The sequence below is a fragment of the Sciurus carolinensis genome, chromosome 7 (genome assembly GCF_902686445.1).
Source record: "Sciurus carolinensis chromosome 7, mSciCar1.2, whole genome shotgun sequence".
In the NCBI taxonomy this organism is placed as follows: Eukaryota; Metazoa; Chordata; class Mammalia; order Rodentia; family Sciuridae; genus Sciurus; species Sciurus carolinensis.
The window spans coordinates 77366097-77391764 of NC_062219.1; the positions used below are offsets into that span (position 1 = coordinate 77366097).

Sequence of the window (25668 nt, forward strand, 5' to 3'; positions counted from 1 at the left end):
GCATGGAAAGAAATTCAGATCGCACTGGAATGGGGTTTGGAATCAAACTGAAAGATCTCATCTGCCATGCAAAAGAGTTTAGACTTTGTCCGTAAACAGAGGAAGCCATTGAAGAATTTTAAACCTTTAAGTGACAAGCTAAGGGATACTTTCTATGTGGGAGATTAAAATGTTAATTTCAGAAGAATAGAATAGTACCACTAGAGGTTGTGGGAAGGGGTGTTAGATAACAAGATACAGTGAGATAGGAGTAGGTTGTAATAGTGTACAAAACAGTAAGGTGACTATAGTTACAACAATTCACTATGCATTTTATCAAGTGCAAGCAAGAGAACTTCAAAGGCTCCCAACACAAAGAAAGGATAAATGTTTAAGGAGATAGAAACACTAATTTCTTAAGTCCATCCCAAAAAACCAAAGGTCCAATGTTCTGTCTGATAAGTGGACACTAACATGGAAGGTAGAGGAGGGGAAGAATACAAATTTAGTAGATTAGACCAAGGGGAATGCAGGGGAAGGGAGTGAGGATGGGAATAGGAAAGACAGTAGAACAAATCTGACATGATTTCCTATGTGCATACATGAATACACCACAGCGAATTTCAACATCGTGTACATCCACAGGACTGGGATCCTAATTAGAATAAGATATATTCCATATTTGTATAAATATGTCGAAATAGATTCTACTGTCATGTGTAACTAAAAAGAACAAAAAAATTTTTTTTTGAAGAAAGGCTAATTTCCCAATATGATCATCATACATCATATAAATACATGAAATTATCACACTGTACCCAATAGGTACAATTACTGGGTCATCTAAAAATTTAAAAATAATAAAAAGATGCTTTCTGTTTCCTCAACCCAAATGCTCAATTTATTCAAAACTGCATTTTCATTTATGCCCTTTTTCTGTTGGCTATCTAAATTTTAAAAATGTCTCTGTATACCTATTTCATTTACTGAACCTTTAATTGCTCTCTAGCCCTCTTTGTTCTCTTGAAGTAATTAACTGCTGACTGTTCTTTTTTTTGAGTGTAAGTGTAAGTTATATGCTTAGTTCATGGAAATCTGATGGTCCTAATTTTTTTATTTTTTTTTAGTATTTTTTTGTTGTTTTCTTCTAATTGGTTATACATGACAGTAGAATGAATTTTGACACATTGTACACAAATAGAGCACAACTTCTCATTCCTCTAGCAGTACATGTTGCTGAGTCACACAGGTAGTGTAGTCATTCTTGTATGGTAATTATGTCTGTCTCATTCTGTCATTCTTCTCATCCCTATTGCCCCCACACCTCCCCTCACTCCCTTTTGCACAATCCAAAGTTCCTTCATTCTTACCCCCACTATGGATCAGCATCTGATTACCAGAGAAAACATTCGGCCTTTGGGTTTTGGGATTTGGCTTATTTCACTTAGCATGATATTCTCTAGTTCCATCCATTTATTTGCAAATGCCATAATTTCATTCATCTTTAAGGCTGAGTAATATTCCATTGTGTATATATATCACATTTTCTTTATCATTTCATCTGTTGAAAGGCATCTAGGTTGGTTCCATAGGTTAGCTATTGTGAATTGAGCTGTTAGAAACATTGATGTGGCTGTGTCACTGTAGTATGCTCATTGTAAGTCCTTTGTGTATAAACTGAGGAGTGAGATAGCTGGGTCAACTGGCGGTTCTATTCCACATTTTCTGAGGAATGTCCATACTGCTTTCCATAGTGATTGCACCAATCTGAAGTCCCACCAGCAATGTATGAGTGAACCTTTTCCTCCACATCCTCGCCCACTCTTATTATTGCTGTATTCTTGATAATTGCCATTCTGACTGGAGTGAGATGAAATCTTAGTTTTGATTTGCATTTCTCTAATTGCTGAAGATAATGAACATTTTTTTCATGTTTGTGAAGTGACTGTTCAGTTCCTTAGCCCATTTATTGACTAGGTTATTTGTTTTTTTGGTGTTTTTTGAGTTGTTAGGTATCCTGGAGATGAGTGCTCTACCTGAGGTACGTGTGGTAAAGATTTTCTACTATTCTCTGGGCTCTTAATTTTACTTCTTGTGCTTTAGGAGTCTAATTGTTAAGGAAGTCAGGTCCTAAACCAACATGGTGAAGATTTGGGCCTACTTTTTCTTCTATTAGGTGCAGGGTCTCTGTTCTAGTGCCTAAGTCTTTGATCCACTTTGAGTTGATTCTTGTGCAGGTGAGAAATAGAGGTTTAATTTCATTTTTCTGCATATGGATTTCCAGTTTTCCCAGCACCATTTGTTGAATAGGCTATCTTTTCTCCAATGTATGTTTTTAGCACTTTTGTCTAGTATGAGATAACTGTATTCGTGTGGGTTCGTCTCTGTGTCCTCTATTCTGTACCATTGGTCTACATGTCTGTTTTGGTGCCAGTTCCATGCCATTTTTGTTTCTATTGCTCTGTAGTATAAAGTCTGGTATTGTTATGTCTTTTGTTATACATCATTCTTCTTGCTAAGGATTGCTTTGGCTATTCTGGGTCTCTTATTTTTCCAAATAAATTTCATGATTGCTTTCTCTAGTTTTATGTCATTGGGATTTTGATAGGAATTGCATTAAATTTGTATAATGCTTTTGGTATTATGGTCATTTTGACAATATTAGTTCTGCCTATCCAAGAACATGGGAGATCTTCTCATCTTCTAAAGTCTTCTATTTCTTTCTTTAGTGTTCTGTAGTTTTCATTATAGAGGTCTTTCACCTCTTTTATTAGATTGATTCCCAAGTATTTCATTTTTTTGAGGGTATTATAAATGGAGTTTTCCTAATTTCTCTTTCAGAGCATTTAGTACTGTTTTCTAGTGGAGTTTTTTTGGATCCTCTAAATATAGAATCATGTCATCAGCAAATAGTGATAGTTTAAGTTTTTCTTTTCCTATTCATATCCCTTCAGTTTTTTTTTTTTTTTAATCTAATTGCTCTGGCTAGAGTTTCAGGGACTATAGTGAAAGAGGGCATTCCTGTCTTGTTCCAGTTTTTAGAGGGAATGCTTTCAATTTTTCTCCATTTAAAATGAATTTGACCTTGTGCTTAGCATAGGTAGCTTTTACAATGTTGAGGTATGTTCCTGCTATCCCTAGTTTTTCTAGTGTTTTGAACATGGAGAGGCACTATATTTTGTCAAATGCTTTTCTGTAACTGTTGAGATAATCATATGATTCTTTAAGTCTGTTGCTATGATTTATTACGTTTATTTATTTCCTTATATTGAACTAACCTTGCATCCCTGGGATGAACCCCACTTGATCATGGTACACTGTCTCTTTAATAAGTTTTTTTATGCAATTTGCCAGAATTTTATCGAGAATTTTTGCATCTGTGTTCATTAGGGATATTGTTCTGAAATTTTCTTTCCTTGATGTGTCTTTGTTTTTGGTATTAGGTGATACTAGCCTCACAGAATGAGTTTGGAACATTTCTATTTCATTTCTCCTTTTCTATTTCATGGAATAATTTGAGGAGTATTAGTTCTTCTTTGAAGGTCTTATAGAACTCAGCTGAGAATCCTTGTAGTCCTGGGCTTTTCTTGGTTGGTAGACTTTTGATGGCATCTTCTATATCATTGCCTAAAATTGATCTGTTTAAATTGTGTGTGCCCTCCTGCTTCAGTTTGGGTAGATCTTATGTCTTTAGAAATTCGTTGATGACTTTGAGAGTTTCTGTTTTATTTGAGTAGAAATTTTCAAAGTAGTTTCTAATTATCTTCTGTACTTCAGTAGTATCCATTGTGATATTTCCTCAAGTACCAATGCTAAATGGGTCTATTCTTTGCTCTGCCTTGTCCTAACAACTTTCAGAAACACTAGGTCTTTAGTTTCAGATATAAGCATGAATACCTATTAGGGCTACATGTAAGTATCACACTGCTAGAAGCCATCCTTCCAGAATCTTCTTCTAGGAGTGATTTTTCCCCCCTCTTTCAGGCCAGAAACAGCAGGACACAGTGTCCCACTGGGCCTTCCCATCCCCGGCCAACACAGTTGGGATGTGATAATTCCCTCAGGGACTCTCTCACTCACCCCTGTGAAATTCAGTGTGTTACACAGATTCTGAGTGCTTAAGCTTTAGGAAATTTTGCAACTTTCAGCCAAGCATTTTAAACATTTGGGAAATAATTGTTTTTAGACACAAGGTTTGCTTCTAAGACAATATAAAAAGTTTGAAAAAGATTTTACATACTCAAAAACTAAAGAAATTTAAAAGATCTTAAAAGTACTTAAAATATTTGTTACAATCGTGTTATGTAAGTTAAGTACTACTGACTTTTAACTAAAATGCAATTTTCTGTTTTTAAAAAGGAAAACGAACGGTTGTATAATCAAGTGAAAGATCTCCAAGACCAAAACAAAAAAAATGAAGAACGAATGTTTAAGGAAAACCAGAGTTTATTCAGTGAGTTAGCCTCCTTAAAGTAAGTCCTTTTGAAATTCTTAAAATCAAATGTTTAGACTAGTTCTAAGTATTATTATGTTAACAGTATACTAATTTTTACTTAGGAATAGTATTTACTTATTTTTACTTTTATTTGGATTTACACACTGATGTCTACTTTAGTAATTTTCGTATATCGAATATTCAGTGGATTTTTTTTATATTGGATGACTAGTACATATTTTAGTACTTTAAGCATATTCATACTTGAGTATGACATCATTTTCAGAAAACTGAATATATAGTATTCCTCTTGATTGGTCGTTAAGCCTGAGATACTTTACCATTTCCTAAAGAACCATATGATTAATAGCACTCAAAAAAAAAAAAAAAATCCAATGCTCACTTCAGTCTTACCTTAGGCTCTATAGAAGCAGAATCTAAGATGGGGATCATTGTGGAGGTGATACGCTGTGGGATAACTTATACTCAAGAAAAGGGGAACTAGAGAAACAAGTTGGGAGAGGGAGGGAGAGAGAAAGTGGGTAAGAATATGGTCTCTACTGAAGCCTGACTTCATTCTGTTCCTACCAGGAAGCTCTGGAGAATAGATTGTACCAGAGGGCATCTTCAGTAACGTACTGGGTGTACCCTGGGAAGGAATAGGGGATGTCCTCGGAGCTAGGGATTACCACTTGGTTGAGGGCATTTCTCCAGAGGAGGGAGGCACCTGTGAGTTAATATCAGCCGGCACGTACCACAGAGGGCAATGGAGTACCAGTACCTATTTACTCATATTTCAGATCATAAGGCCTTTTGGATGTTACTACTTTCAGCTTTAAAATATGAAGTAAAAAGACTGAACCCACAAATATGGACAAGCTAAGGTGCTTTCTTCTTTTTGCAAATGACTAGTATTTGTGCACTATTGTATATAAATACCAAATCACTCAGACAGGACCATTATTAGGAAAAATTTCTTTGATCATAAATATCATAAGGTTTACTGTGTTTATTCATAGTCTGCATCCATTATTGTGATTAGGTGAGCCTAGGGCATAAAAGGCATGACTGCCATTAGCTCATATTGGTCCTCCATGCAAAGTAGAAAAAGGCACACCACATAGCAGACAGAACCAGTAGCCACACAGGTTGGGAAGCAGGATGCCTTTGTGTAAATTAAAAAAAAAAAAAAAATCACCCTTTTCTTCTGGGTAGTGTAACCAAAGCCAAGTATGATGATCAGCACAGTTCTGATGCATGAAAGCAGTTATATCTGCTTTCTTTCTAGATGCTTGCCTATGCATTTTAATATATCACATCTTACACTACCTGACTGGTAAAAAGAACTCTGCTGAGATCCCAAACCTAAGCCCTAAATGAACTTTCATGATGAAATAGTTTCTTTTTTATACTAGGACTAGGTGATCTTATAAATTCCTAAACTCTTTGTATAATTTCTCTGAAAAAACAGAAAAATTGAATCTGAGGTCTAAATAGTAGTGTTTGGTTTTGTAGTTTCCATGTATAAAATTTGCAATTTGTGTTCCTCAGAAAGGAGTGTAGAACAGTGAGACAAAGAGGACCTGAATACCACAGGAAATTTAACAGCCAGCACATTTTTTTGCACCATTGACTTTTTTTCCTCTGAAAATTTGGAGGAAGTATTTTTATATTACAAATAAACCAATAATCTTAGGATTTTCAATTACTTTAGATGAAATCTAAGCATTTCTCTTAAAGTACACTTCTTTTTTAACAGGTTAGTATTTTAATCTTTAAATTAAACTTTTATCTTTAGTGATTTATATAGTTCCAATATTGGTTAGTATTTAATTTTTAGAATATAATATTTTGTATTGAAAGGAGTACCTTGTAAAAAAGATATCTCTCTTTTAAAACAAATCAGAGAACAGATACACAAAAGTCGATTCCTGTCTCATGCAGTTGAAGATTCAGAACCCACCAGAAACCAGAGTTTTACAGATCTGTTAGCAGAACTACGGGTGGCACAGGTAAGTTGCATAAGGATTTTAACTATTAGTGATAGTAAAGATCATTATAAGAATTCCCATGTGTGTCAAAAAATGTTTTTATAATACGTGTATGAATAAGATCTTTTTGTTTTAGTCAGCTTTTTAACTGCTGTAACCAAAAGACCTCACAAGAAAACTTAGAGGCGGAAAAGTTTATTTGGGACTCACAGTGTCAGAGGTCCCAGTCCGTAGATGGCTGACTCCATAGCTATGTGTCTAAGGTGCAGCAGAACATCATGGTGGAAGGTGTGGCATAGGAAAGCAGCTCAGGACATGACAGCCAGGAAGCAGAGAGTTCCTCACCGGGGAAAAAATGCATACCCCAAAGTCATGACCCTAGTAACCCATCTCCTGCTACACTCTACCTGCCCAGTTAATCTCTATTAGGGGATTAATGTACTTATTAGGTTAAAACTCTCATAACTCAGTCATTTCAACTGCAGACTTTCTTGCATTGTCTCACTCAGGAACTTTTGGGGGATACCTTATATCTAAACCATAACACTGTTTTTATATTTATACCATTTAAAAATTAAGGGACTAGGGTTGTGGCTAAGTGCTTGCCTACCAGGTATGAGGCCTTGGTTCCATCCCCAGTACCACAAAAAAGTAAAATAAAAATTAAGAGCAAATATCTGATTAGCGTTTAGTATACATGTGACCTTAATTAGAGGAATCAAGGTAATACTATATTTAGATAGGATCCTCTTTATAATCTAACCTTTCATTAGGTGTTTATGACATGAAACCATATCAAACTTAGTTCTCTTTTAAGCAGAAGTATTCTATATATTACACAATTTTTGTATCCCTAGGAACTATGTGCTCATAGCACCCACCAGTCATTTTAACAATCAAATCCACTCTGCCACATTTCCAGACATCCCGTGTAGTTTCTTCTCCGCACCCCTCCCATGAAGAGCCAGAGCACTAAACTGAAAAACCTTTCCAATCTGTTCGAATGACTAAGTACATAGAAAAATTTTAATTATACACCAGGTTTTAGTAAGAAATTTATGGTACAGTTAGGTCACATAGAAATCTAAATGTAACTTAATCTAATAGTTAATGTTTAACAGATTTTTGTAGTAGGTAAAATGCATATGAATCCATTAGGGAACTTCAGATGCATTTGTGCATGTATGTATAGAATGATTAGGAATATTAGTATAAAGAATAAATGATTGGATACCTCCCCCTTATCAGTGGGCCTCAAAAATTAGCAAGTTAAATTAGTTTTGCCACATTTTATGAAGGATTGGAAGAATATAGTATAGTCTTCATTCAAAAATTGTTAGGGACCTTTTATAAGTTCTGTATTGAACATATTTTTATGACAACTTTAAAAAATTGAAATTTCCACTAAAAATACCCTAAAAAAGTAGTGGATAAAATATAATAAATAACAAGAAAGGGAAATCTCTAGGGGAACAAAAATAAAGAGGAGTAAAAACCTGGCAGTAAGCATCTGCTCTTTAGGCCTCCAGTTCAGTAACCACAAGGCCTGAACTTTTTTTGGTCTGGGGTTGAAACCAGGGGCACTTAACCACTGAACCACATGCCCAGCCCTTTTTTTATATTTTATGTAGAGACAGTGTCTTGCTGAGTTGCTTAGAGCCTTGATAAATTGCTGAGGCTGGCTTTGAACTCATGATCCTCCTGCCTCAGCCTCCCGAACCTCTTGGATTACAGGCGTGCACCATGGCACCCAGCAAGGCCTGAACTTTAATAGCAAAGTATCTTCAAGTTAAACAACACAGACATATAGATTCTTTTTAACAATGAATTGTTCATTTGGAATGTGCAGAGCACTGCAATGGAAATATATTCATAGTAAATTATGGGCATATTTAAAGAGATTGAGGTAAGGGGGAGTTTTATTGATTGATTTAGGTACTAGGGATTAAACCCAGGGAAGGAGAAGTTTCTAAATTCAAAAAGGTAGAAATCCAAGTAACTTATTTGAATATAAAGTTCATTGGTCTTGGAGACCTGAGACAGGAGTTGGCATGAGCTCATTGGTAGAGATGCTATTGCTGGGCAAGTATCCTGTGGAGGGTATCTTATCTGAACTTCTGCAGTCTTAAAGAATACTAAAGTTAAATGTTTTTACAGAATTATGTGATATATGTGAGGCTTGCAAAGGCATGGCTACACATAGAAGGTGAAGGAATTTCTTATAGGTTTTTTAGAATGAAACAAGACTTATCTCAGACATGAGCCCTCCCCCTTCATTATTTCCTGACTTGACTTTTGCCTGGGCCTGACAAGAACAATTTCATCTTGGTATCAGCAACTTTCACAGTATAGTCAGGATACCTTAAAAGGACCACAACTTTCAGTAAAATAGTGGAGTTAGGGAAAATTTCACCAATCTGTATACCTGTGTACCTAATCATTCTATCTGTACATACACTCCTTAGAGACGGAGATGACAAGAAAACTTTCCTGTCTCAACTTCTCATGAAGAACTTATAATCTAATGGGGAAGATAGGCAATAAATAAACAATTACAGATAGAAACAAGTGCTTTGAGGAAAATTAAAATAATGAGAGACAAGGTAGAGGTAAGGCAGCATTTAATAGTGGGGACAAGAAAGCTCTCTGAAAAAGATTTGAGTAGAGAGCTTAAGAGAAGCAGCAGCCAGTCATGCTGAGATGGAGTCTTTGGCCAGGGATAAGAGTAAATGCAAAAGCCCTGAGTTATGAATGTGTTACCTTCTGGGAAGCAGAAGTGGGTGGGAAAATGAGTAGTAGAAGATTAAGTCAGGCAGACAGAGACCTCTCTGAATGTCTGCACAATAATTTAAAGGGGAAAGAAAGTACTGCTACCTACCCGTGGCCCACACGATTGACTTGGGGCATACAGGTTTTCTTGAAGGTGGGCAGTTTCTGTCTCTGGACATATTCAGACCCAGAGTGGACACCCATTTAAGCATCGGTTGCCTCACTAAACTCACATTTATAGATCTTTTGGATTCTGGAATTAGATAATTCTGTCAAGGAGGCACTCTTAGAGAATGTTTCTAAATTAAACTAATTAAACAAAAGGCATTTACAAAAAGATATCCAAACATTTAAAAACTCAACAATCAGTGCTACTGAAAAGACATCTGTAGACAATCAAACAACAGAATAATGCAGTTAAATCTGTGAGTACCTAAAAAAAAAAAAACACACACAAGATTATACAATGCTTTATGAATACATGCATTTTCTTTGCAAGACCTAATTTTAATTTGTAAGGTGGTATGATACAGAATTTGTTTTGCTACCAAGTATAGTGCTGTGAGTCCCAAGAGTTGTTTGTTGTTGTTGTTTTAGCATTTGTGAATTTGGTTCATTATATGTTTATTGAGTACATGCCATGTGCTAAGTACCATAAAGTAAACAGGAAGCAATAAATCTCCATTGAGCTTTTAGCCCAAAAAGGGAAGGGGCATGTACACAAATCAGTGTTACATGAAACTAAGCAATACATGCCACATTAAAAGTACAGAAGTTTGTGGGAGCACAGAAGTGGGGATTGTCACTAATCATTTAGCTGAATTTGAGCTAAGTTTTGGACATAAATATGATTTTTGTCAAGCAAAGAAATGGGACATGGCACTTTGAGTTTTGAGAGGAGTATAGACTGCAGGGCATATTGAGAATCCATTAGGCTTTTTTTAAATGTCTCAGGCATTTTTTAATGCATTTATGACATAAGGAGTAGCAAAATAAAATTCTGCTTTCAGGTAAATAGCTAATTAATGTCAGAAAGTGATGAGTTCTATGTGAAGAAAATAAAACTTTGTACCTGGGGGCCAGGATAAGGCTTGCTATTTCAGAGAAGATGGTCAGAGAAAGCCTTCCTAGGGCTTCATTGAGGCAGAAATTCCAAGAAAGTGAAGAGCAAGCTAGCTGGCTATCCAAGGAGAAAGTGCTGTAGGTAGAAGAGGCAGTTAAGTACAAACCCCTTGAGGTAGGAGAGTTCTGGGGAGGTTCAAAGAGTACCAAGGAGGTCTCTGTATCTGCAGTGGAAAAGAAAGAATATTTAGAGTAGTTGTGGTCAGTCATGGTCAAGGCTGGATCATGTGACCTAGTCATGGTAAAGACTTTGCTTTAAGATCAAGAAGAGCCACCTGAGTGTTTCAGGGGAATGATATTAACTGTGTTAGTCAGCTTTTCCTCACTGTGACCAAAATACCTGATAAGAAAACCTTAGAAGAGGAGAAGTTTTTTCTGGTTCATGGTTTCAGAAGTTTAGTTCATGATCATCCAGCTCCATTGCTCTGGACCTGAGGTGAGGCAGAACATCATGGCAGACAAGCTTGGTGGAGGAAAGCTGCTCGGATCATGATGGCCAGGAAGCAGAGAGAAAGGTGAAGTACAGGGAAGATGAACCCTTCTAGAGCATGCTACCAGTGATCTGCCTCCTGCAGCTGTATCTCACCTGCCTAGTTTCCACCCAGCTAGTCCATTCAAACTAGGACAGACTGATTAGGTTACAGCTCTCCTAATCTCATCATTTCACCTCTGAGTATCAATACCTCCTGCAATAACACAGGAGTTTTTAGGGGACACCTCATATTCAAACCATAACATGAACTGACTGCAACAGTTCTTCTGACTGCTTTGAGGAACATAGACTATATTGGTTGAGGGTGGAAGAAGCAGACTAGATAGAAAGTTATTGGAACAGTACAGCAAGAGATGATCGATTCAGGCAAGTGAGCATCAAGAGGGCTAGTAAATAGAAGAAATTAGAACAGTAGATTGGAGGATCTTTTTTTTAATTATTTTTTAATTTTTTACAGACTGCATTTTGATTCATTGTACACAAATGGGGTACATCATTTCATTTCTATAGTTGTGCACGATGTAGATTTCATACCATTCATGTAATCATACATGTACATAGGGTAATGATGTCTGTCTCGTACCACCATTTTTTATACCCCCTCCCTCTCATTTCCTTCTACATAATCTAAAGTTCCTCCATTCTCTCATTCCCCTCCCCTCCCACCCACATTATATATCATCATCCACTTATCAGGGAAAACATTCGGCCTTTGGTTTTTTGGGATAATATTTTTCTTCTTTATGGCTGAAAATATTCCACTGTGTATATATACCACAGTTTCTTTATCCATTCTTCTGTTGAAGGGCATCTAGGTTGACTCCACAACCTCACTATCATGAAATGAGCTGCTATAAACATTGATGTGGCTGAGTTACTGTACTATGCTAATTTTAAGTCCTTTGGGTATAAACTAAGGAGTGGGATAACTGGGTCCAAAGGTGGGTCCATTCCAAGTTTTCTGAGAATTTGCTGAGAACATTAGAACTAACTTTAATGGGTTATGGGAAGCTATTCGTGATTCAGGGGTGGGGCAGGTGGTAGTAATAAAATCAGAGCTAAAATTTAGAAAAATATTTCACAGCACACTTTTGATGGATTGAGTGCAGAAACTATACTGAAATTTATTGTGTTTGAAAGTAACTTCCTTTTGTATTTCTTTTATATCAAGAAAGAAAAAAATGGTCTGTTAGAAGACATCAAAAGGTTGAAGCAAGATAAACAAGGTCTTGAAGTAGACTTAGAAAAAATGAAGAAGGAGCGGGACCAAGCCAAAGATCAGATTGCTTATGCCACTGGTAAAACACTGAGTTGAAACAGTTTACATTTATAGTCAAAACTGTTTTAATTTTAAATTTAAATAGTAGAAATTGAATTATCACTGGACATGAATTTGAGAGGGTTCCTCCAAGGGGGCCAGTGGAACCTTAACTTGAGCCAGGAGGGTTCTTATAAGTACCGCGCTAACCGATTGCGCCACTGGAGCTCCATGGAGGGTTCTTGATTTATGCCAACTAAAAAGAATTTCAGGATGCATCAAAAACAAGTTTATTAAAGGACAACAAAGTGAAAGTATACATACCCCAAAGGCAGGATGTAGACACTCCTCACCTCTCATAGAAGACAAGTGATGCACCCAGAGTTGATCTCTCTGTCTATAGAGGATTTTCCTGGGAAGAAATATGCAGGTTCCCAGGCGAACTTTTGTGAAAATCAAACCCCATGTCAATCATTTGATATTTGCAGTTCAGAATATTTTTGGTTAAGCAGTCTAGCTATAAATCAGCCATGGGCACATTGATTCCTAGGTCTTTGAATCTGATGACACTTTGATTGTTTTTGTTTTGAATGATCCGTTACAGGCCTATAGTGGAGGTTTTGTTCATCTAACTTAAGAGACAGCATGACCAGTCATGCTCATAGATTTGGGTCTCCATCTAGTAAGAGTTTTCTCTCTTTCCCTAAGAGCCTACCTTATCTCAGAATGATACAATTAAAATGCTATTCCTAGGCTGAGACAGGAGACTCTCAAGCTCAAAGCCAGCCTCAGCAATGGTGAGGCGCTAAGCAACTCAGTGAGACCCTGTCTCTAAATAAAATACAAAGTAAGACTAGGGATGTGACTCAGCGTTGAGGGCCCCTAAGTTCAATCCCCAGTACCTCTCCCCCCAAAAAATGCTATTCCTTAAAGTGTATTGTAATTTTAGAAACATTTTTAAATAGTTGAGTTTCTAGAAAGTACCTTTAAATAACTTCAACAGAAATAGTTACAAAATCAAAGAAAATCAAAGATTATTTTGAACTCATGCCTTTTTATAGTTAGTTGTTTACATGTCTGTCATTTCAGTGGGACTAAATTTCCTGAGAGCAGGGTCTGTCTAAATCCCTGGGTTTGAAACATTATATGCTCTTCAGTAATTGCCAAATGAACACATAACACTGCGCTGTGTTTTATAAAGACTGCCAGCCTCCACTGGCCAAAAGGGAGTAAGAGAAGAATGCAGAGAACTTTAATATGAGAAAAAAATTACAAATAAACAAGGGGGATAGGCTGCTAAATAAATAAAAGTTTTAAAGAAGAATGGCATTTGACTGGGCTTTGACATATAGTAAGATTGGAAAGTGAGGGACTAGAGGGAAGCTGCTTAATGTGTACCACGAGCACATTGTGAAATACACCTGTGGGTTGGAACTTTCAATAGCAAAATGCATGACTGGAAAAATCAGAAGAGCTCTTGTTTGCCAAAGTAAGGATCTTTCCTCTACAGTGTCATCAGCTTCAGTGTAAGATATGCACAAAGAAATTCTTTCTTACCTGTTTGTAAGAAAATGACATTTGCTTTCCTCATCTGTAAAATAGAATAATGATAATGAGATTCTTTTTTAAAGAAAAACTATTTTTAAAAGAGTTTTTAAAACTTTTTTAAGTTTAATACATACTAAGCTCTCATGGATGTTTGCCAGTGTTCTTTTTGAATATAATTGTAAGCATTCTTCATTTTTATCTCTTGAATCCAACCTTTACTTTTCCATGAAAACAACTGCACTTTTATAATGAAAGTCAGTGGAGAAAAAAATACTGATTTTTCAAAAATTTCTAGATCAACAACTTTGAGGTTGAAGATTTGGATTATAAATACAGTTTCTTGTCTTCCATTACTAGTAGATATATACACTACATTGTATATATCAGTTATTTTAAGTCTCATTTCTTCATAGTGTTTTAATTAAGTAAGCAAAGGTTTTCATTCAAAATCTCTTTTCCATACTTAAAAAAATTGCTATCAGGTTATTGAATTATTTTTTCTATAGGTGAAAAGTTATATGAAATAAAAATTTTAGAAGAAACACATAAACAAGAAATCAGTCGTCTACAAAAAAGGTTACAGTGGTATGCTGAAAATCAGGAACTTCTGGATAAAGATGCAGTTCGTCTTAAGGAAGCAAATGAAGAAATTGAGAAGCTGAAACTTGAGGTAATAGACCATTTCAGAATGCACTTCCATAAATGAACCATGTTGTCCTCACTGTGTGTTCTACATAACCTTGCATCATTGCATTATTAATCTAAAGCCTGTTAACTTAAATAGATGGTTTAGGTTCAGGTTTAGATACTTAGTCAATTTTAGATTAGAATACGAATAAATAAATGCAAGCTCCTCATCATAACCTGACAGATCCCCATGTAGTCTGAACCCTGCCTTCTGCTTCAGCCTCAGCTAGTACAATACTCCCCAAGTCACTCTCCTCCAACCAATCAGAGGTCTTCTGATTCTTGCATGTGCCAGACTTGTTCCACTTATTGCCTTGTCCTGGAATATTCTGGCCTCAGTTCTTTCCATGGCTTACTCTTCCTTCCCGTTTAAGTGTCAGCTCAAATTTCTATCCCCCAAAAGACCTTTCATGACACCCTTAGCTATTTTAGCTGCCAATTCTATCCCTTCTGGTTCTGTTTCTGGTTTTTTTTTTTTTGTTTTTTTTTTTTTGTTTTTCACTGTTTTCTTCATAGCACTTGTCACTCTCTGAAATAATTTTATTTACTAATTAATTTATTTTATTCATTAGTTTATCAACTGTCTCTCTCCCAAAACAATAGACTATGAGAGCAGAGACCCAGTTTGTCTTCTTTGCCCTCTTTATCTTCAGCAGCCCTGTGCTGTGCCTGCGAAGTGCCTGCAATTTGGGAGGAGCTCATTCAGTGTTTGTTGAGGAATTAGTCAATGAATGAAGCAAAATTATGCTTACCCCAGTCCTTTCCTGTTAGATTTCGTATATGCTTCTTAACATGCTCTTTCTTGATTAACAGATTGAGAAATTGAAAGCTGAATCTGGGAGTTCATCTACTCAGCATAAGTTACGTTCAAAAGATAGAGCAGTTGATGCCAAAAAAATTCAGGATCTGGAGCGACAAGTATGTTTTAAGGGTAAATTTTTATGAAGGCATTTTTGTATATAGTGAATTTTTGTTTGAGGAGTCTGCATTAGATGTAGTTAACCTGGAGAATCTTGTTTTAAAGTAACATTAATTTTTAAACATCACTTTATATAATCTATAGCTTTATAAAGAATTTTTAGACTAATGTATATCAGTTATAAGATGATAGACCTATTGGTGAATGTTCATTTTGGTCCCAGATCTAGGAAGAAAGGAGCAGAATTTTAAAGTTCTGGATATAGAGTTAGGCATTCCTTCTCCTAAGCCAGGCACACCTATAGTTCTAGCTACTCAGGAGACTGGGACAGGAGGTGGCTTGAGCCCAGGAGTTCAGGACAGACTGGGCAACATAGCCAGACCTCATTGCTTTAAAAAACAAACAAAACAATTAGCCCTTCTTCTGACCAAAGAAAGATAGGTGAGAGAGGAGCACAGGAAGAAAGGTCCTTGAATTGGAAACATGTTGATAATGCTTGGGAAATGTTACAAAACCCTCTGTGAGCTGAACATTCAACCTCTCAAAGATTTGGCCATCATCTTGAGCTCTTGCTGTTTAGATTTAGAAATATTCATTTCATGGTTAGTGTGCCTAGGAGACCTTTGTTAAACTCATACAGTGAATCTAATTAGGTATGTCACCAGGCATGGTGGTACACACCCATAGGCCCAGCTACTTGGGAAAAGCTTAGGCAAGAGGATCACTTGAGTCCTGGAGTTAATATAATTTTGGGTGGAGGCAGAATTATAATTAATTTTTTCATCTATTTTAAAATCATGTATTAATGTAGCATTTATATTCATGACTAAATATTAAAATAAGAATTTTCAGCCTTGTTCATGAAGGTTCATGATTCTGTAGTCAAGAATTAACATATGGCTATTATTCCATCACAAATCCAAAACTGTGAGGTCATCAGTGGGCTGAAAATGATCCTAGTTTTGTGAGCAGGAGGAAAATCAAGCAAAAACTTAACTTTGTTACTTTTACAGGACACTTGCTTATGTTGAAAGGTATGACAGTAGTTTGATTCAGGGGACAAGAAAGGAATAGGACAAAGGTGGTTTGAAGAGCTAGAAATATTCTAAAGTGAGAGTAGTCCAAGATTTTCCTTCATTGCTTAAAATTTAAATTAGCCAATGTAGAAAAAAATCAAGAATTATGAGAAAAGAAAGACCAAAGAAATCACCTCCATTCGATGACTTTTTAAAGAGAAATCTTGTAGAACTGAATGTGTGACAGTAAAGAATGGAAAAATGCTAAAGATCAAAATTAAGAATTCAAATAGTAATCTAGATTGATCAGAAATACATTATTTTATAAAAGTAACCTTTTATTAACACTTTCATAAAACATTCATTGATTTATCATCTTAAATTCTATCTACATAAAATATTCATCATTTAATAGTATTTTGTGTAGCTGGAATACTGCATATACTGCATATGTATTCTGTTTCCTTAGCATCTTAATAAGTGTAGACCTGAATATGTATTTTATAATTAAGGTACACCATAGTACATTCAAAATTATTTTGGAGCCATATTCTGAAATAGAGTAATTATAAACAAATATTTATTTTTCTAAGTAGAGTATAAGTAAAAACAGGGCTAATTAGATGCATTTTGTAATTTCCAATTATGTGTATTTGTTCACACTTTTATTTAATGGAATATTTCATAGTTTAGTTTTCAGTAAGAGTTTTTAAAAAACGTACTGTGTACATCAGTCATATTGGTCTCTTGGACCAAAGAATATTTTAAGGCAAAATTAAAGATACAAATAAAATTTAAATTTTCCCTTAAAACATAATATAGTTCAAGATATCAAAATTAAATTGAATTTTTTTTTTTTTGGGCAATCATTTCCAGAGCTTCGTTAATGCTAGGCAAGCACTCTATCACTAAGCTACTTCCCCAGCCCCTTTTTTTTTTTTTTCTTTTTTTTTTTTTTTGAGAAGCCCAAATTTGAGTCTATTAAGCCATCTGGATGACTGTCTCACACAATGCCCCAAAAAATGGCTATTGGGAGAACAGCCCCGACCACAGTGTTGTGGGTTTTGTTTTGTTTTTTTAATTTATTTTTATTGTAATCAAATGGGATCTTATTTCTCTGTTTGTACATGAAGTAGAGGCATACCACCTCTTTTTTTATTAAACCAGGGATTGAACCCAGGGATGCTTAGCCACTGAGCCACATCCCCAAGTTTTTTTTTTTTTTTTTTTTTTTTTTTTGACAGGATCTCACTTACCTGCTGAGGCTAGCATTGAACTCAAAATCCTGTCTCAGCCTTCTGAGCCACTGGGATTATAGGCGTGCAGCTCTTGGCTCCCCCATCCCTCTTAAAATTTTAAATGACTACATTAATTATAAATATTTTAACATATATTCTTTTTAAAATTCTAGTTGTTCACCTTTTAATATGGTGGTATGTATTCTATACATATACTTGTATATGCCTACAACTCAAATAACTAGATTTTTAATACTAGAGGAAACAAAATTTTAAAATTTTCATAGATGAAATAAGTTTCTAATATTTGTACCTGGATATATCCCAGTTTATAGTGCATCAATGAATGTGCAAGCATTTTTCAGGAATGGAAATATTTACTGTTAACTTTGCAAATGCTATGACCCTTAAATGGCTAATAAGAATGTTTAGTCTATAAGCAGGATTTTGAGCACTCGCAACTCATCTTGCCTATGATAGGTTTTTAGACAAATTCATAATAAAATGAATTTATCAAGTCCCTGGTATATGCTGGGCACTCTCCCAAGTTCCCAATATAAAATCAACCTATCCTTACTTAATTCTACCACCTAATGACTTAATACTGTTAGCATACTCATTTTACCCATAAACAAGAGATTTAGTTTAAGGAGTTGACTCTCAGTCCTAAAGCTGGTGACACAGTCTAACCAAACATGCTTTTAACCACTGTTCTAGACTGCCTCTCAAGTGTGTTCTGTTGCATGCTCATAGGCTAGAAAACTATTAACAAAGAATTTAGTGTTTTAATGTATGTTTTTTAAGGATATCTTAACTATAATACCTTTTAAAATGCCAGGTATACACACACATAGTCATATATAATACCAAGCTGTAATTTTTGTGGACTCTGATAGTTCTGTCTTACAGAAAGACCATATATCAGTGAAATGAAAAGTATTTAGTCTTTTAGGAAGACTTCATTAAATATCATCTAAACCTCCTTGATTCTCAATTAAAAGAAGTTACTTTAAATTAGATTTGACTTCTTTTGGAGGTGACTTTTGTGGGGATGTTGGGGTAGAGGCACGATTGTTGCTGAAAAGGGGCAAGTGCTTAGGAAGCTCTGTGTTTATTGCAAAAAGTTTGCATGTGCACATAAATAATATTTCAGTCAATGACTAGTAGAAACACTATCACATAAGGGGGTCTGTGGAAGAAAGAAGTGGGGAACAACAGCTTTGCACTCAGAGGCTGATTTTTACTAAAAGAAAAGCTGAAGGTGTGTTTTCAAGTGACTGTAAGAGGACTTCTGTAAATTAACCAGTAGTTAGACACTATCATGGAGTATTTTTTAATCAGATAATCTAGAAATATAAAATTTGAAATTAATTGTACTTCTGTGCCTTTGATTCAGTCTATGGGCATGCTATAAACTCTGAGATTTAAAAATGACTGATAGAGAATAATCTAAGTTTATAATAATCTAAGTTTACAATTATATATAAAAATGCTTCATTTTTATATATAATTGTGACCTCACATATGTTCAACAATATTTTAATAGGTTAAGGAAATGGAAGGAATTCTGAAGAGAAGATATCCCAATTCTTTACCTGCTTTAATATTGGCTGCATCAGCAGCTGGTGATACAGTAGATAGAAACACAGTGGAATTTATGGAAAAAAGGATAAAAAAACTAGAAGCTGATCTGGAGGGCAAAGATGAAGAAGCAAAGAAAAGCCTGCGTACCATGGAACAACAGTTTCAGAAAATGAAGGTAAGTGCAACGTAGCTGGAGCTCAGAGATGGGAGCTTGGGGATAGGGCCATCCTTAATCGCTTTTTAACAAGTAGCTCTAAGCATCATTACCCACAAAAACCCTTACCACAAGTGGTACTAGGTGCAGAAGAAACCCAAATCCATCCTACCTTGTTCTCTTTGAGCAACGCAGTTGTTTCACACATAAAATAAGCACAGGATACATTGCCGCTCTTAATATTCAGATTAGTGGAGATTAAGTCAAGGACGAAGCAGAGCAAAAATACCCCTGATACATATTCATTATAAAATGAAAAAGGAAATTAACATAGTTAAAAGTATTTTCACTGAAATTTAAGGGAATGAGACAAAAGTATACATTTTGTAGGTTAGGCCAGGGATGCAGAGGAGTAGCTCCTAGAAATTTCTTACTGAGTTTTCCACTCCTTTGTGAAATAGGAATGGATTGAAATATAAGTGCCTGAACAGACCAAAGATGAGGTATTTAATTCACTTTTAAATATTTGTTGAGGACATGTTCTTGTCAAGAGTTTGTGCTAGATGCTTCAAGAATGTGCCAATTCATCTTGCACAATTCTTCCAGAGTTGTTACCCTGGTTTACAGATGAGGTAATTGAAATGTTCACAATTTTACCATCTTGTCCAAAGTTCCACTGCTGGAGGGTGCAAAGCAAGGGCTCACATCCAAGGCCTCCAACCCCTATGCCACACTACTTTTAGGAAGCCAGTCCTGTTCCTCACAGATTTCTATCCTGAGAGAAGTAACAAAGAATATTAGATTCCAGGGACAATAAAAGGTTAACAGCCTGCAAATACAAAGGCCTGAAAATTAAGGTCATATCAAGCAGGTTGTGTTTCCTCTATTCCACCCTCTTAAATCTCTCAGCCCCTGCCTGGTTCACTTTGTTCTCTCACTGTTCTACATCCTAATACATACCCTTTTATCACCCATTTCACCCACCTTAACATCCTCACCTTGTGCCCCAATTTACCCCATCTCCTTCAGTCAGTCATGCTGCTTTGTGTCTGAAGACTGCAGAGTTGAGAGAGAGGGGCTGCCATAGGTATGTGGGCATCCAGCCTCGTGAAGTTTTGCAGTGCTCCTTGACAAGCCTATTACATGTAGCTGATCCATCCTTCTTCCATGTTCTTAAGCCTTTGCTCCAAGTTTTTGTCAAGTTCCTATTGCCCCCATCTCTACCCCTGTCCTACTTTTTGCAGACCATGTCCTGTATGTGTTAAGAGAGTATAACACAAAGGAAAAAATAAGTGTTAGCATCAGACTGGCCTTCAATTGAAGCCCAGTTCCAGCATGACACTGTACTAGTTACTTAACCTGTCTGAGCCTGTTTCCTCATATGGAAAAGAAATGAAAAACTTACTGCTGATTATCCACTTTTACTCCAAATTGTCTTTCAGTTCTGCAGTTTATCTTTATTAACATGTCACTATGCAATCATTAATTTTTGCAAAAAGTGGCCTGGATTACTGTAGTAACTCTCTGACTATTCTACACACGTCCACTTTGTCCCATCTTCTAACTCTTGACACTAAGATCAAAATTATATTTTTGTGTCTTTCTTCTACACACACACACACACACACACACACACACACACACCTTTTTTGATATCCCTTCAACAACTTCCTATTACTCTTAGGATAAATAAATGGCATTTACCCACAAAAGACCAGACCTTTCCTTGGTTTCCAGTGTTTTTGTTTATGTTTTCATTTTAATACTATGTTTCTATTCATTCACATCATCCTGCTTCTCTTTTCCTACAGCAACAGAAACTTGTATACTTGTTGCCTATGACCAGTATACTCTGCCCTTCCCTTTCCCACATTGAGGGAATTCATGTCCTTCAATCCCAGCAAAACTTTCCCTGGACTCCCTGGTAGACAAATTACCACTATAGGCATTCTTAGTCCCGTGAACTGCTCCCTGATGGCATTTACCACAATTGTAGCTGTTTGGATTAAACTGGTAGCAGTTTCTCTCCCCTTCTAGTTCCTGAACTCCATGGTGGCTGGGACCATTCTGCTTTTATTGTTGTATTCCATTATTTGGTAAGGTGCTCAGCACAGAGTAGATACTAGTAAATATTTTAATTAGTTCCTAAATCATGGCTATTGGGAGGATCAAGTGTCATATAACACCCTAGTGCCATGCTTGGAGTTTAGCAAATGATTATAATTATTGATATTCTATCAACCACCTAGAGGCTTTCAAGTATGAACTCCAGCCCCCTCTCTCATTTTTATGTGTCTGAATCGATCAACAACTTTTCCCTTTTTACAGTCCCCACCATTTCACTCCTGCCTCCAGTCCCTACCTTTCACTTCCTCCTTTCCTTTCTGATTCTCAGTATACAACAAGCATTCCGTCACTTTCACATATCTTCTTCCTACTTCCAAAATATCCCTTCCACTCATCCCCAAATTTATACTCACCCCTCAAGGTCAAACTTAAAATGTGCTGTCTTTGCATTCTTCCCCACTTCCTCAGACTTCCAAAAACTGGGATGCCTCTCCCACTCTGCACCATGTTCATAGGCCCATTACTGCAGTTAACATAGTACATTGTAGCTGTGTTGCTCTACTCACTAGGCTTTGGAGTACTTGAAAGCTAGAACTGAGTTTCTTTTTATCTCTAGAACCTAGCACAATGCCTGGCACGGAAGTTAACTCAATAAATATTGAATGAATGAGCAAACACTGTTGGTTCCTCCCTCCAAAGAGTAAACTGTTGAATTTTTTTCATTTATTTTGTATACTAAAACTTTGGTATGCAAATTCCAATCTGTCATACTCATTATGAGATTCATAAATTGATGTTAGACCAGTAAAAACGTGCTATTATTCTAAGACTTCAGTATCCCCAGTTGTCTTCAAAGAGTGTATTTGACAGTTGGCATGAAGAAGGATGCAAATAGGTTAATATTAACATATCAAATTACTAATGGTGATAATTTATTAATCATGAATTAGTATTAATAATATTACTGCTTTAATAACTAAATTTTTTTAAGATTTAAGATAAATTTTGGGGTATACAAATTACATGTATGATTTAATATTTATGAAGCAAATTCTCAATTATGAAATTATATAAGATATATCAAGAATATATAATAAGAATACATACGGTTATACCCTTCAGAGAGTAGGACTTCAATACATTTGACTTAGAGTTGGAGACATCAGAATGTATGAGTGCCTCAGTGAAGGACTGGGTAGGACCTGGTAAATGCAGAGCTACAGTGTTTAGCAAGGGCTTGATATTACACAGATTCTTTTCCTCAGATTCAGTATGAACAAAGACTAGAGGAGCAGGAACAGTTACTTGCTTACAAATTGAAGGAAGCACCCCAGAACCAACGTGACAATTCCTCAAGGGTTAAAGCACTAGAGACGGAACTTGAGGACGTGAAGGAAGCCCATCAAGTCACTGTGAGGAACCTTGAAGCAGAAATAAATGTTCTCAAACACCAGAATGCTGAATTAGAGCTCAAGAAAAACAGCAAAGATGATAAAGATTTACAGTCTATAGAATTCCAGGTGGAACAGGCTCATGCTAAAGCTAAACTGGTGAGACTCAATGAAGAACTGGCTGCAAAAGGAAGGGAAATACAAGACCTTTCAAAAACTGTGGAGAGGCTTCAGAAGGAAAGAAGAATGATGCTGTCTAATCAGAACTCAAAGGGCAGGGAAGAAATGAATGTCAAAAGGCCGAAGAAAGATGTTTTGCATCCAAATAAACGAAATGCACACTCCTCTGGAACTATGGATAAGAAGTTGTACCAGCCACAAACTTTCACTGATTCCCATATTTCAGAGGTTTTGCAAGAAAATTACAGATTGAAAAATGAGCTAGAGGGATTAATTTTGGAGAGAAATAAGCTGAAGATGGAATCTGAAACCGCAGTGAACCAATTTGAAAACTCCATGAAGAGGTAAAACGTTAAATTGTTTATACATATATGGTGTTTTAGTCAGCTATTTTGCTGCTGTGACTAAATGAGCTGACCAGCACAATTATAAAGGAGGAAAGGTTTATTTGAGGGATCACAGTTTCAGAGGTCTTTAGTCCATAGAAGGCTGGCTGCATTCCTCGGGGCTCAAGGTGAGGGAGAACAGCATGGTGGAAGAGTGTGGAAGAGGGAAGCAGCTCACATCTTCAGGAAGGGAAGAGAGAGTCTCCACTCTCCAGAAACAAAATACATACCCCATAGCCATGCCCCAATTCCAATCTCCTCCAGTCATACCCTACCACTTCAGTTAATCCCATAAGGGATTAATTCACTGATTGAGTTAGGACTTTTCCAACCCAATCATTTCTCCTCTGAACCTTCCTGCATTGTCTCACATGTGAGCTTTTGGGGGACCCAAATATGGTCACATCCAAACCATAACATATGGGAACATAAAAAAAAATTTTTAAATGGTAAAGACATATTTTTCTCTGGATCCAAAATGAATTCATAACTGGATTCTAAGAAATTGTGATAAGATTTCTTTCAAGGTAGGGTCTTCTACCTGCTGCTGGCCCAGATTCTGACAAACCAAAATCTCCATGTCAACCCAAACTATCTCTTTGGTCTGACCAGTCTTGTCTTTCTCCATATACCCAAATGATTTTAATAAGCTGACCCATTGGGCCCTTCTCACAAAGGAATTATCATCCTTTTTGATTGCTGTAGTCAGGTTGCTGGCAAAAAACAGCTCTTATTACAACAGATTGACAGTCTTAAAAGGAAAAGATCCTGTTTTCAAAAATAACTGTCATTGTGATCTATGCATACTTTGGGGAACTTTTATACTCACCCCTTTCCTCCTCAGAATCCCCAGCCACTATCCAGGGTCTCATTCCTCTGAACATTCCAACCTCCTCAGATGTTACTTTCCCCTAGTAAAACCACGTTCTGATCCTCTTTCTGTCTGTCAGTGCCAGTTTTCCAAAAGTAGCCACTTTTATTTTCACCTCACCTCTGAAATGTGACTCTCATCACCTTCACTCCTTTCAGCCTGTTTTCGGTATGACCTTTCCCAGTCCATTGTCTTTTTCTCCATCTTCATTTTCATCAACACTGTTGACTACACAGCCTTTACTGAAATGGTTTCCCACATTAACCTTCATGACTTGACTTCTCTGACTAAAACTTTCTATTTTTCTGACTTCAGATTCCACTTTCTTTTGTTCTCCCTAAATCCAGCTTTCTCCCCAAAAGTTCAATTCTTGGCCTTCTGTTAATTTTTTTCTCCATTCCTAAACTTACCTATTCTTACAACTTCCTGGTTTACTTTTCAAGACTTGTTCTCAGATGTTAAGCCTTAGAACTGTTTATTGGATTGCTTCTCTTAGAATCAGCAATACCTCGAGCTTTCCCTTTTTTACCCTTAAACTAGTCCCCACCTCCCAAGTTCCCTGTCTAGTAGCCATATTAATTCTAATTGCCAGGCCCATTTTCACCTCCTGTTTTCCTTGGGTTCATGGTCTGTAGCATGCTTCCTTATAAATACTCATCATTCTGGCTTCTTTACTATAGTAAACCAGAGCAGCCTACATGATTGACTATAGTCTTCACACCTGGATCACTCTTTGTTTCTACCTCCCATAGTCAATCATCTTGCTTAAAAAAATTAATATTATGTACTCCAACTCACTGTGCCCTCCAATAACTCCACACTTTCTTAAATATCACTGCCTTGCATCTCAAGCCCCATCACCATTCTGATACTACTCTACATTCCTTTCCTGCCACATTTCTTCATGCCTTTGCTCATTTGTGTTTGAAATCCTATTCTACCAAACATTTCTTGGAGCTTTCCTGAAAATTGCCAGCTCCCACCCTAACTCCTACACAACTTATAATATGTACCAAGGAAGCATTAATCATACACCACCTTGTAGCTCTGTGAGAACAGATGTAAGAAATGCTTTTTTTGCATCCCCTCAGCAACCTGGTATAAGTGCAGAATGAGCATGGGAAGCACCTAACGAGTACTTATTGACTGATTGTCAGCCATGTCAGTGATTGAGTCATTATGACAACCTTATTGCTCCAAATTGAAACCTTGTTTCTTCAGTCCTGAATATGATAGTGGTATGAAGCTGTATGGGAAGAATCACATTCTTTCCTAGAAATAATTTAAAATTCATGTTTTTTATAAATTTTTGTGTTCATAATTTAAAATTTCCTAGTATTGTTAGTCTGTTTCTCAGATAGCTTAGAGCCTAAGAAATAATCTTTCCTAGTACATAGGATGAATTTTTTACCATAATTTGGTTATACCATGAGTGTTTTAGTGTTTTATGCTTTTGCTAGAATCCTAACCATACTGTTTCCATGGAGAAATATTCATATAGTGAAATAAGCAACCAATAAATCTTTCTGTAGTTTTTGAATTGCCATATATATCAACAGTGATTCCTACTTTACCATTTA

General features: G+C 36.3%; 1 protein-coding gene across 4 annotated transcripts in view; it reads left to right on the top strand.

Moving 5' to 3' along the window:
- Cep162 (centrosomal protein 162) overlaps positions 1 to 25668 on the top strand; it is a 93039-nt gene that overhangs the window by 49185 nt on the left and 18186 nt on the right. For all 4 annotated transcript variants that reach the window (XM_047558319.1, XM_047558322.1, XM_047558321.1 and 1 more), the window contains 7 exons: positions 4339 to 4451; positions 6321 to 6426; positions 11961 to 12087; positions 14102 to 14265; positions 15096 to 15200; positions 19002 to 19214; positions 22526 to 23175. In XM_047558319.1, the coding sequence (XP_047414275.1) occupies positions 4339 to 4451; positions 6321 to 6426; positions 11961 to 12087; positions 14102 to 14265; positions 15096 to 15200; positions 19002 to 19214; positions 22526 to 23175 (1478 nt within the window). The remainder of the gene's footprint in view (positions 1 to 4338; positions 4452 to 6320; positions 6427 to 11960; positions 12088 to 14101; positions 14266 to 15095; positions 15201 to 19001; positions 19215 to 22525; positions 23176 to 25668) is intronic.